Below are 17,645 nucleotides of genomic sequence, written 5' to 3' on the forward strand. Positions count from 1 at the left end.
AGTCTAAGATTCTTTTGATTGCTTTCTCACTTTGCATTTTGCCAGATATCAGTTTTTTAACGTAAATTTCTTTCATTCATTCCCTCTTTTCGAAAATATCTCCAAAAGTATTTGTACTTCTTCCGGGAAACTGGGACAGGATGTGGGAAAAATGCAGTGCATTGCAAAGAAAGACAAAATGGCCTCCTCTGTCTCTTTAATAATCCTTTTCCTTCTTCAATCTGATGTCATTGCCAAAGGCTAATTCCCCAAGTGGCTGGTGCTAATTTCCCTTGAATACAAAGTTGATATCCAGGTTTTAAAGAACAGCTTCAGGAAACATAAGGGCACCAGGGTTCTGTTTTAATCTCAGCCAAAGCTATAAACATTGTAGTCACAATATGGTTTGAAGGGCAGGTTCAATAAAGCCTTTGAGGCCTGGGGTTCATTTTGGGAGCGTATCAGTCTTGCTGGGTAATCACTTTGCCTCTACTGGCTCCTCTCTAAGGAATCTTTAATAGCTTGGTCTCTTTGGCATCTTTATTGTGATTAGGCTCTGTCCATCTTTCTAGCTCTCTCAATCGCCTTTTCTCACAGGAGCACCAGGGCAGAACTTGAATGTTTCCCTGCTGAAAAGGTGATGGATGACCCAACAGCACTTCAACAGATCCAGCAACACATACAAATGAACCTTCCAGTTGATCCAGCAACATATACAAATGAACCTTCCAGTTGATCCAGCAACACAAACAAATGATCCTTCCAGTTGCCCACCGTCTCCTCCTGTTACTCTGGTGGAGCCATATTGAAGTTCCTACTATAGAGGAACCTCGACAACACCTTAAACTGTGCTTGGCTTTGGTGTATGGATGCTTTGCCTGCAGACATTGACGTGTGTCTCAGAAAGGTCAGAAGCTGCAGATATCTACTGCTGAACGACTGTAAAATGCATGTCATGAGTTGTGAATATCAATTGTTACTTTTTTACCCGCAGGCCTGCCATCAGGTGGGGTCAAAGGGTACAGATGACCCCGGGCCCAAGTACATGTGGAGGGGGGGTTATGCAAAGATCAAATAGTTTGTTGGAGAGGACAGTTGTTTGCCGTGCGCAAATGGAACCTGCGTTGTGTGTGCAAAACTGTGCACAAATGGCCAGTCAGTCATCTGTGCTCAGGGGGTAGGGGGCTTTGGAGATCATCTTGTCCCCAGGCCTGTGCAAGACACACAGCGGGTCTGTTTCCTGTCAGCAGCTGTCACTGCCTAGATAAATGTGGACCGCTAAATTAGGGCCCAAGGCTCAAAACAAATGGCAGACATGCAATCCATTAAGCAGATCCAAAACTACCTTGCCATAAGCAATAAAGGAAGCAATATATACTACGAAACGGGTTAGTAATGAGACATGACTTATTTTGCAGATTAATGTCAAAGAAGCAAACACAAACTCTATTTTGTTGAAACACGGGGCAATGCATTATATGAATCTTGTTTTGGCATGTGACTCAGTGACTCATAACAAACATACCAGGATTGGGCAGAACATTCAGTTAATGGCATACATGTCAAGGCCATGAATGTAACAATATAATGGCCAAGCTGTGTGGTCCATTCAGTCTTACCCACGGCAGTAATATATATGTGTTAGTATTTATTTCAGAAAAAAGGGGTATGTATTTCTTCCATTGTTTGTTGCATGCATGCCAAGTGATTCGAAGGTGCAATAATACTTTTTTCTCCGAAGCTTTGATGCTTCATTATTCGTAAGTTATACCTTAAGCTGTACCTTAACATTTCGAGGTGTTTCCTGAAACGTTCTTGGCTAAGTATACCTTCTGTAAGAGATACTTTCGTAAGGTTGGTCTAGACCACTCTTAGCTTTATCTTAACACAGTTTTCAGATAAAACAAATGCTTTGGAAATAATGTGTCAGTGCCTGGACATAGGCCCTGCGATGTAAGACCAACATATGTGACGCATTACATTTTGTAATCTATGAGTAACATCTAGTCTATATCACTCCTTCTTTGGGATTTATAATTTTATTTTGACTTGCTTAGTATTTCTTGTTGATGTTCTTTCTATTTATGATCACCTGTGCTCCAATCTGAGTCATGCCCATCAAACTCATCGCACACATGCTCAAACCTACATGTATGACACAAATCGATGCCAGAAACATGGATTCAGCCTGCTAAGGTATAAGTAGGAAAGATCGATGCCATGAACATGGATTCAGCCTGCTAAGGTATAAGTAGGAAAGATCAATACCAGGAACATGGATTCAGCCTGCTAAGGTATAAGTAGGAAAGATATCGATGCCAGGAACATGGATTCAGCCTGCTAAGGTATAAGTAGGAAAGATCAATACCAGGAACATGGATTCAGCCTGCTAAGGTATAAGTAGGAAAGATATCGATGCCAGGAACATGGATTCAGCCTGCTAAGGTATAAGAAGGAAAGTTTCTTCTCAGGGGAACTCTTGCCAAGTAATTTTAGATACAGTAACCAAAATACATTATTTCCCAAAATGAGTTTTAATATATGCGATGTTGCATTCCGTTATTAACACAGAGAGGATAAAACATGTATTGTATACCCTAGATCAGGGGTCTTCAACAGGGGGTCCGCGACCCCCAGGGGGTCCGCGGAGGTACTGCAGGGGGGTCGCGAAATCTTTGGTTGATAAGATAATTTTTTTTAATATTTAAAAAAAAAAAAAAAAAAAAATTAAAAAATAAATAAATAAATAAATAAAAATTCAACCAATTTTTTTTTCCACAAATTTCTTCCAAATCAGAATTGTATTTATTCCCTTTAAATTTACATTAACATAAATCCGACATATTGTAGCGAACATATAAATTGATCGAGAAGACGTTATCTTTCAGTCCAATCGACACATTCAGCTACCCACAGGAGCTCTCTCAAGCTGGGCACCGGTTCACTCACAGCACCTTTCATGCACAGGCACTAGCCAATCAGATCGCGTTTCTGCTCAAGTCTAAAGAGCGCGAAGGTCAAAAATAAAAGATGACAAACCAAACTCCATAGCTGGTCTTGTTTGTACCTATAAATTGTTAGTTTGACATTTGCTTAGATTTAAAAAGAGAAATAGACACTGTACAAGGTCAAAAAACGTTAATTGTAACTGAAAAATAAGTGAGGATTTGCGAGGTGTGTGAGCCTCCTAGCTAATGTTAGCAAGCTACTACCTACAATCTTAACAACTTGCTTGCAGTGTGATTGGTTTGTTGACCTGTCAATCTCACTATAACATCGACGTTGTCAACACAACTCCATGCGCCAGACTCCTCCTCCGTCATCCGTTGGATCGTGTCAGTCAGGAGTAATTGAAAAGAAGATACATCTCCTTAATGTGGGAGGGTGTGTGCCATCGACACAATAACAGGGTAGCTATGTTTATTTGGCACTAGGCCCAGTATATTATAAACAAAATTTTATGCAATTTATATAGTAGGGGGTCCCTGCTCATCTCGCCATCAGTTTGGGGGTCCCTGGCCTGAAAAACGTTGAAGACCCCTGCCCTAGATGTTTTCTCTTATGAGACAAACTTTGGGAAGAAGGTTTGTTCAGGTAAACCTAGCATACACTTCAGACTTAATTCTAATAATATGTTCTCCACACTGAAAGCTGTTGTTAAGTGCTAGTGTGGATCCGTACAAGACCAAATAAACACTTTTCACACACACAAGGCAAGTAGGCACCAATAATTCAGTAAACATCGAATTATCATTGCTTTCACCTAATGTCTGACATTATGAATCCTGTAGTAATTATCCTCTCTCCAACTAGCCTGTTGATTGGTTCTTTGGTCCTTTCAATCATAATGATCATGCATTTATTAAATCATCTCCTGTGCTGAGGCTGAGTCTGCTGCAAACCTGCTGGCTGTAGAGAGGACTACCCACGCATTGAAGGTTTAATGGATAGTCCAGGTGGAGTTTGAGATTAGCAGACATTAAAGAAACAGATTAAGCCACATCTCCTACACAGAGCTCTGCTAGCAGGCATCTGTGAAGGATACATCTGAAGGTTTAATGGCTACACTGGTAATTATCCGATAGCTCTTCCTGAGCACCTATTTCTGGGCAGAGTGCAAGGATGTCTTTAGACACCCCGCTCTCTCTCCCGCTCCCCCTCCTGTGGCAGAGGGCAGGGGTACCAGGGAGCTACAGGAGATTGGTGGGGAGAGGAGACACAATGATGAGAGGTTTGGTAGAGAGAGGGACACCTCAAGTGTGTGCTTAGATAATGAGTTTCCACAATTGACTTTTCAGTTTTTTCTTTCAGTTCACTGTCCCTTTGAACAAGTGATTCTTCTTGATGCATGAGATACCTACTGAGCGTGTGCATTTATATGTGTATTTCCAGGGGTGCTCTACCCCTAACTAATTAAAAAGAGACCCTCCATGACACCACCCACTCCAGTCAAAGCTAACTGGCAAAGCGTGGGTTGACACATGGCAGGGGCCATCCTTGTTATACTCTCTCCATAACAATGTTTTTGTACCTAACAGACTGCCTGGGCCCTGCAGGAGAAGGCAGGAGCAATCATAAAATGATGAGGTAGGATAGCATGACAAACACAAAGAGGGAAGTCGGGTCACATTGGGACCTTCTGGTGATTCGACATTAGATGACAGTGGCATATGTTTGGTTGCCCAACAAATCTAATACAAATTATCATGAAACTGTAGGAGACTGGGGAGTCTGTAAAATTTGTCTAATGTCGAGTTCCATTTTAATGGTTATTGTTTCTATATCCGCAAAAATTGTTGACAGGTGCCATGTCTTAAAAGGCTTTCCAAAGTCTTCTGTGAAATTTACAAAAAATCCCTTTTCATTTTAACAGCTATCCATACAGCATGGTTGAGGAGTAAAACACATGGTACTTATGTTCCAAAAATGTGGTTCTCTACATAATCTTACTGTCACTAAATTGTGTCAGAAATGACAGCACACATGCAAGGGAAGTGGCTCTGGAAAGAACACCCATTAACCACTTAGAGAAAAAAGAAAGTGAGTGGAGCAGAATGTTTGTGTGATGGGATGTTGTTCTGAAATGAAATAGTTGAGCTGTCAATTTCGATACCATATCAACTGTCTTCAGACACCTCAGGTAGCTTTAGCATTTAAAACTGAAATATATTCAGCTGAATTCTCCCTGTTGTCTCTTTGCTCTGCCTCATGTATTCATTAAAACCTGCATGACATGAACACAAATCATTTTCTCATTTTGTCATATAAAATATTTATACATTACACAATGATACATTACTGAGTAATGGCATTTAATATGAAAGTGCATGAGGCCACATGAGATTTGTAAAGGTTAAATTCATGCAAAATGTGGCCGGTTTATTCTCTCCCTCACCTTGTAGGCTTCCCCACTGTTTTCACATTCCATGTGCTTGTGTTGGACAGAGATGAATGGTTGGTGGCTGGAGGAAAAAAACAACCAGACCGAATATAATCAACTTTCTATTTTTAGGTTCTCTTTCATCATCTTAGGCTCAAGAGCCACCTATGGGAGGGACATCCATACAGACCTGGGCAAAAGCATTCAATTGCACCTAGTCTGGCTTGATAGACAGCAGCGCAAGTCCAAGTCTTGTGACCTAAACTTCACTCCGCACCACTCGACCACAAATCTCTAGTTTTTCACTAAACTGTACATATGAGGACATATCAGCAGGATCAGCCTCCCGGATAACTGTAGCTGGGATGCCCTAATGGCTTAGAATGGCTGGGATGCCCTAATGACTTAGCCCCAGCTTCTGCACCAGAGAGACTCAAGGTAGCCACCACACAGGGTGGTGAAGAGCAGTATAACTCCAACCAGATCTCCAACATGGTCACTGACTCCAAACAATGACCATGCTGCAGCACTGGTTGCTTCCCAGAGCCTAGTAGTGTTCAGTTGAGCTGACCAGTCCAAAATGAGCGCATCTGGGGATGCTTCTCCCCAGCTTCTGAGCGTGATTCGCCATGCTCTGGGGAGGATGATGACCCGATGAACGTGTGAAGCCTTCCTACCCCTCCCCCTCTGACCCCAAGAGAAATGGGCCTTCCTGACGCTCATGCTCTCAGGGAGTTCAGTCAAACTGGACACCGCCGCCACTCACAGCAGATTTAGCACCGTTTCATGTGCTGTTGAGAGAAATTTCTCCCCCCAGCAGTTGGCTTCAAACGCCATCTGACTGTCAGCCTTCAGCCAGAACTCAGTTTGCTGTGGAACCCCTGCATTTCAACAGTATAATTTCCCCTCAAACAGATAAGAATCAGTTCATTTTCTAGAGGAAATCAATTCTGTATTAGAGAAAGGAGCAAATCGGATGGTTCCCCCAGAACGAGCACACCAGGGCTTTTATTCTTGATATTTCCTAGTTCCAAAGAAGGGCGGTTATTTACATCCTATCTTGGATCTCAGATTTACAAAAATACCATTTCAAAATGTTAACCTACAACACCCTGTCACAATCGATACATCAGAATGATTGGTTCACATCAATCGATCTGAAAGATGCCTTTTTCCGCATTGGCATACATACCCCACACAGAAAATGCCTATGCTTTGCCTACCACGGCATTTGCTAAGATAGCGGAACTGTTGTGGAGGACATACCTAACGGTGAATCTCTTTGCCACGCATGAAAACACCCACTGTCCTCTGTACTTCACACTACAGGACAGGGACGCACCCCTCTGCATAGACGCACTAGCCGACCCATGGCCCAACATGCTGCTCTATGCTTTCCCCCCACTGTCTGATTTACCCCACCGTAGCCTGGGTAATGGAACAGAGGCTGTCACTGATCTCCATAGCACCCAGGTGACCCACAGCACCATGGCTGACGAAGATGTCCAGGCTCAGCCCCTCTACCGATACGCACAGACATATTGTCTCAGGAAAACAGGGAAAAACACCACCCCCACCTACACCAGGTTTGGCTTGCAGAAAGAGTGACCAAGTCTTTGTCCTCCCCCGAAAGAGAATGATAAGTTACTTGGCTCAGTTAAAACACTGCTTGCTTCAGGAGAAGCGAATACGTTCACTAAAAAATAGCAGCACAGCAACAGCTTCTATGCCCATGAGTGGCAGGAGGTACCACCCGTGGCATTTGACTTGCGTTGCTGTCTGGCCAGACTTGGTGCAGTTGGATTCTTCCGCAGAGGTTGGGTATGGATGTCCCTCTTCTGAAGAGGTTGGGTATGGATGTCCCTCGCAAAGAGGGCTCTCTCCACTGGGGTTATCAGCAAGTAACCGATCATTTTCATATTTACACGAGGGAGGTTTGAAATTAAATGAGATGATAGGCCTTTGGTGACTTCTGGGATACTTTAATGAGTTTACTTGAAATAGTGCACCTTGTGTTTTTTATTTATGTATTTGTATATATAAGGATGAGATTAAGAGGGAGTTTACAACCTCAGGCTCTCCATAACCTCACCTCGAGTACTGAATACCACAATCCACTATATTCTCAATTTAATCTATATCCTGATCGCCATCTTTTCTGATCTTTAACTAGAGCTAATATTATATCTTAAGTATGATAAGAAATTATACTAGCATGCTAAATACTTTGCATCAATGGCCACTTAAGATTTATCAGATATTTATGGAATCTCTAATTCACTATGTCTAAATCATTAGAAAATATACCCTCAATACAGTCAAGATAAAGTTTACTTACTGTGGTGGGTGTTGCACTCTTCTTAACACAAATGTCATTATGATATGCCTTCTGATAAATGAAATGAATAGGAAAAGGATTCACAGGAAAGGACAAAAGAGCACAACAAGAAATGCATGTATAATAGAGAAAAGGTTTTTACATACACAAAGGAATACAACAAAAGCAGGCGGGCAGAATAGAGTTCAGAGAGCAGACCAACCAGAATATATTACATGGGCTTGGAGCGACAACAGAAACGGTACAGAAAAACGAGCTAGGAAAAACAGGGTACAAGTGACTAGGCACAAAGGCAAACAAGGAATCAACAAAATATGTATGATCAGGACATAGTCAGCGACAAACTGACAGAGAACCAAGAAATCCACAGAGTATACACAGACCAATTAAACACAACGAGAAACACAATGGGAAACAGGTGACCACACAAGAAATGGAGGGGGGGCTAACAATGACAAGAAGAGATGTGACAGGTGAGGGGCGGTCACAAGAACACATGGAACAACAGAAGCACAAGTCAAAATGAAATAGAAACATATGGCACAAAACCCAAGACGAAGTACATATGGCCGGCAAGATGGCCAAAACACCAATCTGACAGCTGAAACCCTGACAGAAATGTTCAAGTCTGCATTTTGTGTTGATGTAAAACACTGAGGTCTCTGTAGATCATTTGTATATGAGATCGCCATCTCTCAGCATACCGTTTTAACAGCATGTAGATCAGGGATGCCAGGGTGAAATTGGACAGGGGGCCAGATTTTTTTCAAGTGAGATCTCAGGGGGCCGGATTACACTTTCGGAGTGAAAAGGCCAAATACTGACTTTACTTCCCAAAATAAATACTGTTCCTTCCATCTTTCCTGAAAGATGCGACCTTCAGTGTCAACCTTCCTCTTTTTTGAAAACGACATCTCGATCAGCACTACCGGGTCTGCTTCAGCTGAGGCGGGAAGCAGCAACAGACCAACTGCGTTCAGTCCCAGCAGAATGTAATGTTTTTTTTTAAAAAAAGGAATTCTCCCCTTATCACCCGCGGGCCGAATGTGAGGTGCAGTCGACAGATTATACTGAAAATTAAAAAAAAAATAATAATAATTAAAAATGTAATTAAAAAATATATTCTCCCCTTATCATCCGTGGGCCGGGTGTGATGTACAATCGGGCCGAATGCGGCCCGCGGGCCGTAACCCTGGCACCACTGATGTAGGTGGTTAACAGAAAGGTCAAATCAATGTGGGGCTTCAAAGGTCACAATATTGTTCTTCTTAAGTCTTCTTCTCTTCATTCCACCCACTGCTTGGCACCGCTTCTGCTCCTAGCACTTTTCACAACAACAGAACTTCTAACTCTGACATGTCCGTCCTGATCCCTTGCAGTGCTGTCGAAAAGATGCTTGCAATCCCAAGTCTTTCTTTTGTCTTTCTTCCATTTTTCCCCATTGACTTGGGGGAAAGCACTTTTTTGCAAGAATACTTTGCAACCTTCAGGTTTCCTACCTCCGCAATTTAAAAACATCCAATTTGGATGCTGCAAATGCTCACACAGAGCCATTTCAGCGTAGTCAGATTAGGTAGGTTTGAATTACATTTTTGCAGTTTGCCGGTTTTCAAACATATACATTTTATAGGCTAATTTGAGACAAAACCACCAACAATGTACCCAATCAGACATCAAGACGTAGCGATGGAAAATATATGAATGCATTTTGGCTTGAGGTAGATTACTTTCAAGAGGAAACCACTGCTTTCAGGATTTATAACTTGGTGCAATTCAATTGCTCACTCTCCCCATATCCAACGCTCTGGCTGAAAGAGCATTTTCTCAAGTCATACTGCTTAAAGATGACTCCAGAAATGGAATGGGTTTGCCATTCACACTGCTTAAAGGTGACACCAGAAATGGAATGGGATTGCCATTCTTTGCCAGTTTGATGGATGTGCACTCAGGGGTGACACAGAATGGATGGACATTGGCTTCATTCCATCCACCCCGACAGCTGGAGGTTTGACTCATCCATATACTAGATATCTCAGCCACACGTACAAAGTTCTGCATAGTACAAAGTTCTGCATAGTACAAAGTTCTACACAGTACAAAGTTCTGCATAGTACAAAGTTCTACACAGTACACAGTTCTGCATAGTACAAAGTTCTGCATAGTACAAAGTTCTACATAGTACAAAGCTCTACATAGTACAAAGTTCAGATGATTAGCTGTGTTCTTTAGTAGCCTGTTTAAGTTAGGCTCCAACTGACAGCCTGTTCTGTATCTTAACGATTTAAAAGATCTTGTGCACAGCTATCTGTTTCAGAATTATAATCCTTATAAATCAATCATTGTGCATGTAAGTGTACATAATTATCTTAAAAATTCAACATACACTGAATGCACTCTGAGTGCAGAGGAGAGAAGAGGACCATATGTGAATAGATGATGTTGTCATTCTGGCTGCTTTAACATGACAAGTGATAGTTGTTTTGGGCAAGAGAAGTGCACCAAATGATGTCAACAAAAGGCTTTGTCATTAGTTAGCAGATGTGATGGTTGGCTGCTGTTGTTGTGTATTGCTAGGATGATTTATGCATGCTTTGACTGCTGGTGTGATTGCTACTTATGAAAGTTACTTATTTAAAGCTGCAAAAACTGTCTAAAACTGTGCTAAAACTATCACTGTGTCTTTACGGTAGAACATGAGACAGACAATCTGTGAAAATCCTGCACATATAATCTTATGGGTTTTTGGTTCAAATTGTATTGTGTGCTATTCATTTTGTTTCAAGAATGACAAAATAACACATGAACACACAAGCACATGTGGTCATACACACACAGACTGGTAAATAAACAATATCAACCAGATGTTTGTTTCCTGTGAAGTCTCGCACAATATACCACACACGCCCCCACCCCTCCTAGACCTTAAATATTTTCTATGCATTTTCTATGCAGGTGATAAAAATATAATGTGAAAAATATAGAGTTAAAAACAAAGATAAAATACTGTATGTTGTTTGTTTTTAGGATCACCTACAGATCTGTGATATGTACCCTTAAACTCTACTGATCCTGAAAGAGCATCTTCTAATATATTGTCAAAGTCATGTAGTTTTAATGCAGTAAGGACAAGAAGACCAAACAGAATGTCTTTCATCAGTGATAACTGCCAAGATACAATTCCCCAGGGAGCTCAAGGATAAAGATCCTGACACACAGAGAACTTTACACAGAAAGAAAGGATTAAGATATTCCCCTCTCAAGGGCACTCTGCCCTATCTCTTGGGTAACTGAGGAACAACAGTGGAGAGGAATCTACTTTGAGGCTACAGTGTGGTAGTAACCATAGACATATGTATATATGTCTATGGTAGTAACTGTGACAAATAGACAGTTTGTGAAAGTGCATCCTGACTTCCTGGGTTCCGCTCTATAAATACATAAATCCATGAATAAATCAGTAAAAGAATAAATCAATAAAAGAGCCACTTCTGCCATCTGTTGAGATGCACCGTGTGCAGAGTGGCCAGATGCTCCTTCTGAAATACTCCTCAGAGTGATTAAGGTTGCTTACCTTTCCCTCACAGTAAAATTGTATTAAATTAATAAGCCATCTTGTCTTTGAGCAACGTTCAACCTGCAGAAACCCCATCAAATATATTGCCACGTTTTTCTTTTAATATACAGTATATATATTGTTGAATTAATTTTAGAGCATTGTTTTCTTTACTTCCCTTGATTACATTCACAAGCAGGATAGAGTCTGACTCAGGCTTATGTGAAGTGGCAGCTGGATGAAAATGGAGCACAATTTAACTTGAAATACCTGATTGAGACAGGTGTGAATTAATTATAGATTTAGCGTTAGTATGGCATGGACAACTCGTACAACTTTTGTTCAATAACAGGCGAGACTATGCATTTCAAACAGAGACATGCCATCTCCTTGGTCTTGCAATGAGTGCTGAGAGAGAAATTTCCACGCTTGGTCAACAGGAGGAGAGCAGACTGGCTTATCAGTGACAGTTTGCAGAGAGAGAGACAGAGAGGGAGAGAGAGAGAGAGAGAGGAGAGAGAGAGAGAGAGAGAGAGAGAGAGAGAGAGAGAGAGAGAGAGCAGAACAATTTACTTTTTACAGCAACAGACACAAGGTTAGGTTTTCTTTCTCCTGTCATTAATGAAGAAGTTTAATTTCCCATAAGCATTCTGTCCCTCTGGCTACTTCTATTATTAAGACCGTACACTCACAAGATAAAATACAAGGAGGAGGAGAAGTAGCCGCGTTTGTATTGATTTACTTTACTGATTTTCAGCTTAGCCAGACAGGCATACACAAAATGTTTTTCAATGTTTTGCTAGTTATTGTTGTGTTCTTTAAAGGTAATTATTTAAAAATGTGTTTTTTTTGTTCAGTTTATTAAAAAATGGTTGCCTTTGGAAGCTTTCCGCATGTGGTAGACTGATTATGCATTATGCAATAAAAATGTTAATAGAATTGTAATGTAGATAGACACCAAAGTACTCCCCACTTTGATTTGATCTCCAGCCATCTCGTGATGCTGACAAGGGGTTACAAATAATGTATTAGTGTATTAAACCTGACACCTTACATTTAAGGTATATAGAAATGCTTTTTGTTCAAAATTGAATGACGATGAAACACCTGAAGTGCAAAAGAGCATCTATATTGTATCATTTAACGCATTTCAACTTCTTGGCTGTCCCTCGGATGCTGCTATCAACGTTTGTTACCTGCATGGGAACGTCTCTTCTCTAAAGACGATTTTCCTACGGAACGTTACGCTGGACGGTGCACCCGACTGAGTCAACATTTCCTGTTTACCTCAGGCACTGTCACAGTAAAATACCCTGTTTTTGATGCTAGGACGTGACTGCTTTTATTATAGCATTGTTACATAAAGACCAAAATGATTCCATATACTGTAAATATTAAACTTGCAGCGCGGACACTGACGGGAACCGTCCATTTACAGAACAAAACAGCAGTTGATTGGTGAGTGACACCTAGTAGCAGGCTAGGTTAGTTAGCTTTGCACCTATCCAGAGTTGCGAGGAAGACTACAATAAAGCTCACGATTGTACATTTCATGTCAGAACATGTTACCTACATGTTACCTGGTAACGTTAGGTTAATGTAATGTTAAACATTAGTGGTTATTTTTTTGTCAACCCGTGTTTCTTCCGTTTAGGATAATTTTCCTATTGGCATGTATGTTATTAAAAACGTTAATTAGCTAACGTTAGTTAACATCAGATAGTTCATTTGGAATGTATCATGAGATAACATGCTGACAGAGACATGAGCGACATGGTCAGGGACAGTTTAGCGTCAGACTCAGCAGCAGTTTACTTTATTTTTGGCAAGGAAATGCGTTCTGCTCTCAGCATTTGGCTGGGTTGGGAAGGTTACAATGGCATTGCTGTCGTAATTACTGTTGTCTTGGCAGCAGTGTGAGACTCTGAGATGCTAGTGGCAGTTTGTGCCAAACCTGTGATTTTAAAGCTCCTCTAGCTGAGCTGAGGTTAGCCTGATGCAGTTGTTAAATTGTTATTACTATGCATAGTGTGGGCTGTAAAACTGATGATTTATGAATAAATGTTGTCAGGGATCAATATTCTCACATGCATCAGAAAGTTTCTGATTGTGTTATTGAACATCTAGTGCACCAGTACTTGCTCAGAGTATTTTTTCTGCTACATACCTGTGGTTATGAACTTATATATCTTAAGCATATTGTTACCAAGCACAGTTTTCCCTGCAGTCTTGATTCAGAACCTTCTCTCCCTCTCTTTCCCTCCCTCTCTCTCTCTCTCTCTCTCTCTCTCTCTCTCTCTCTCTCCTCTCTCTCTCTCTCTCTCTCTCTCTCTCTCTCTCTCTCTCTCTCTCTCTCTCTCTGCCTCTGTTCTGTCTTCTCATCCTCACATCCATTGTCCTCCTGTCAGGGGGTGGCAGGGGCTGATTGCACAGGGATGTCACTCCAGCATCCTCATTGTTGACCCAAAAACCTCTCAGACCATTCAGGTCCTGGAGAGGCACAAAGCCAATGTTGTCAAGGTGAGTCTGAACGATGCATGCCACGCTGCACTTTTTAAAACCCCTGAGAAGGAGTTAAACTCCTATTGATCAGACAAAAGCACAGAGGCTGCATGATGAAATTAATTGCAGTTCAGACAAACATACTGATGTATGCTAAAATAGGTGGAGGTGGTGAATAAGCTCAAGTCCATCAGCCCTCATGGCACTGGCGAGGATAATGCTCAATTAGATTTTGACATTTTAACATTTATTTCAAAGAAGCTAAACCCTATAAAGGCTATGCAATCAATACAAAAACTGAGGGTGGATGATGTATGCAGCCCACAGACCCCTCTCTAAACAACCATCCCAACTGTATCCAGTTCATGACATTGAATTTAAGGTTGATAAATGAAAGGTTAAAGGGTTATATAAATACTGCAATTAGCTTTGGTCTGTAATCCAGTTGGAATCTCTCAGATCTAAGTTGGATGCAGTGCATTAGCGTCCTGTGTTTTATCTCTGTCCCAGTGTGGGCATTAGCTGGTGGCCACAGGCAAGGTGTTTGTGGGTGAGTAATGACCCATAAACTCTGTGGAGTTTATCAGTGCTGCGGTCTGCTCCTGGCCTTGTAGCCTTCACCTAGCCATGCTTTTTAATCTCGTAAACTGTAGCACAGCAAAATACAGGGCCATCCCTCAACCTCATTGCAAATAAACAGCCAAAGGAAGAAAATGACCAAAACAAAAAGACAAATATAATATGACAAATGATAAAACTCTGTATGGGTTGCAGGGGCTTTTTCAATTATTTAAACCATACTCACCACCTCAGGAGGACCACTAAGAGAGATGTGACAGGTTCACTCTATAAAGTTGGTGGTTTATGTTAAATGTCCATGTTTTTAGGATATTTTGCTTTTCTGCACCTTTAGGCTTAGACACTTGCTCTAAGAGCTTTTTTAAAGTCTTCTTTGGCACCTGTTTTTGTCTGAAAATGTCAGTGCTTTTTCCCACTTTTTACATTTAGTCATTTAGCAGACGCTTTTGTCCAACAGTCAAGCTACAAGCGAGCAATAGAGACCTAGTGTAACAGTAAATACTTTTTTTCATAACAAAAGGAAAAGAAAAAAAGTGCAGGAATGTAACTGCTGTAAGTGCAAGTTAAGTACTAGTAGAAGTGCAAGTTAAGTTACTATGTGTTATTATCTGTTTATACCTTTTTTTTGATCATCTACTCATCAAACAGTCATTTTTCTCTCTTCTGTCATTCTTCTTCCAAACCTTCTATCACAGGTGAAATGGTCCAGGGAGAACTATCACCACAGTCTGAGTTCGCCTTACTCCCTGCGGCTGGCCTCAGCTGATGCTGCTGGGAAGATCATAGTGTGGGACGTAGTGAGCGGCACGGCCCACTGTGAGATCCAGGAACATGCCAAACCCATCCAGGGTGAGCTGCACTACAGATGAATACATCATGTGCTTGTCTACTTATCAACTACCAAGACACAAGTTTAATAGTACATCCTAAAAAGATTTAAGACATAAGGATATAGTAAGAACTATACTATAGTCTACTAATAAGTAGACTATAAACAATAATGACTCTGCACAAAAGATTAATACATTACAAATTAGAAGATTATTAAGACCACCAGTTGTTTCTGTTTTATCTGGCACCTCTTCCTCAGACTTTGCGAGGATTGGTGTGTGATACTGTTTCTCTGTGCTGTGCACAGATCTTTATTGTGGTGTCCTGGTGACTGACAGTGCAACTTATTATACTGAAATTAAATTTGCAGCAAAGAAGGTGGGGGGGGGGGGGGGGGGGGGGGGGTTGGGCAGATTAATATATCAATCAGTATTATCAGTAGTGAATCGCAGAGGGTCGATCTGTGTGTCAAACGTTTAAAAGCAGAAGAACGTTCACACATGTTAGGGATGTAACTGTCAAAACAAGAAGTGTTCCTCACTTCCTCACTTCTTTGTTTTGTTTTGTTCAAATCTGTTTTTATCTCTGCACACACTTTTCTCTGGTAACACCACTACATCCTCTCCTCCTCTGATCTCTGCACACACTCTTCTCCATCTGGTAACATCTCTACATCCTCTCCTCCTCTGATCTCTGCACACACTCTTCTCAATCTGGTAACATCACTACATCCTCTCCTCCTCTGATCTCTGCACACACTCTTCTCCATCTGGTAACATCACTACATCCTCTCCTCCTCTGATCTCTGCACACACTCTTCTCAATCTGGTAACATCTCTACATCCTCTCCTCCTCTGATCTCTGCACACACTCTTCTCCATCTGGTAACATCACTACATCCTCTCCTCCTCTGATCTCTGCACACACTCTTCTCCATCTGGTAACATCTCTACATCCTCTCCTCCTCTGATCTCTGCACACACTCTTCTCCATCTGGTAACATCTCTACATCCTCTCCTCCTCTGATCTCTGCACACACTCTTCTCCATCTGGTAACATCTCTACATCCTCTCCTCCTCTGATCTCTGCACACACTCTTCTCCATCTGGTAACATCTCTACATCCTCTCCTCCTCTGATCTCTGCACACACTCTTCTCCATCTGGTAACATCTCTACATCCTCTCCTCCTCTGATCTCTGCACACACTCTTCTCCATCTGGTAACATCTCTACATCCTCTCCTCCTCTGATCTCTGCACACACTCTTCTCCATCTGGTAACATCTCTACATCCTCTCCTCCTCTGATGTTCTCCCTCATTCTCCTCTCGTCAGATATGGACTGGCTGTGGGCTCAGGATGCCTCTCGGGACCTCCTGTTGGCCGTCCATCCCCCCAACTACATAGTGCTGTGGAACGGAGACACTGGCACCAAGCTGTGGAAGAAGAGCTATGCTGAGAATATTCTCTCCTTTTCCTTCGATCCCTTCGACCCATCCAACCTCGCCTGTAAGCACCATCCTAATGTGAATTCACATGTGATCGTTTAGGTGGTCACAGGGTTAGACAAACCAATAATTTAGAAAGCTTGCCCTAGTGTTTGTAAATACAGAGGTTTTGTTGAAAACTAGAATGTTTCAGATGAATGTCTCCATCTTTTCAAGCTGGTACTGATTCAGGTGAATGATGCTGTGAATATGTATATGCCAATTTGTGAATTGCACACAGACTCCCTTTTACATGATTTGAAGTAAGTCAAAAGTCAACTTAGAGCCTTGTTGTGATGCTATTGCCTTCTTGTCAACTGACCTCTTTGAATTTCCCTTGTAGTGTTGACCAGTGAGGGCATCGTCTTCATCACAGACTTCTCCCACTCGAAGCCCCCTGGGAGTGCGGGCAAGAAGGTCTACATTGCCAGCCCCCATGCCAGCCCAGCTCACACCAAACCCGTCGCTGCTGCCCCTGCACCTACGGGTGCCAAGAAGGCCCTGAACAAAGTCAAAGTGCTCATCACCAATGAGAAGCCCAGGTGAAGCCCACTGCATATCTGCTGCTTACACTGTACTTACGTAACATCAGACTTCTGAAGCACACTGCATATCTACTGTGTTTGTACTTAACATCAGACTTCTGAAGCACACTGCATATATGTGCACACACTGTACTTACATCAGACTTCTGAAGCACACTGCATATCTGCTGTGCCCACTGTACTTAACATCAGACTTCTGAAGCACACTGCATATCTGCTGTGCCCACTGTACTTAACATCAGACTTCTGAAGCACACTGCATAAAGTATGTAGGGCCAATAGTTTTCCGTTTAAAAAAAATGCATTTTCCGTTTCACTTTTGGTAAATTCCGTTTTTTTCCTGTTCACCCTGAGGTAGATTGATGGCTTAAAATTAGTGAATAATACGTGCCCTTCTTAGATTGTTGTTTGCCAGCCATCAACTGAACAGAAGACTTAACATTTTTTGTTTTA

General features: G+C 41.7%; 1 protein-coding gene across 1 annotated transcript in view; it reads left to right on the top strand.

The window, feature by feature from the left end:
* Positions 1-17,645, top strand: part of wdr11 (WD repeat domain 11) — a gene marked incomplete at its 5' end in the record, with an annotated part of 100,181 nt that overhangs the window by 21,664 nt on the left and 60,872 nt on the right. Inside the window, 4 exons of the mRNA XM_080849166.1 lie at positions 13,659-13,770; positions 15,027-15,180; positions 16,496-16,669; positions 16,991-17,189. Coding sequence (XP_080705292.1) covers positions 13,659-13,770; positions 15,027-15,180; positions 16,496-16,669; positions 16,991-17,189 — 639 coding nt within the window. The remainder of the gene's footprint in view (positions 1-13,658; positions 13,771-15,026; positions 15,181-16,495; positions 16,670-16,990; positions 17,190-17,645) is intronic.

The sequence above is a fragment of the Sprattus sprattus genome, assembly GCF_963457725.1.
Source record: "Sprattus sprattus genome assembly, chromosome: 12".
Lineage (NCBI taxonomy): Eukaryota > Metazoa > Chordata > Actinopteri > Clupeiformes > Clupeidae > Sprattus > Sprattus sprattus.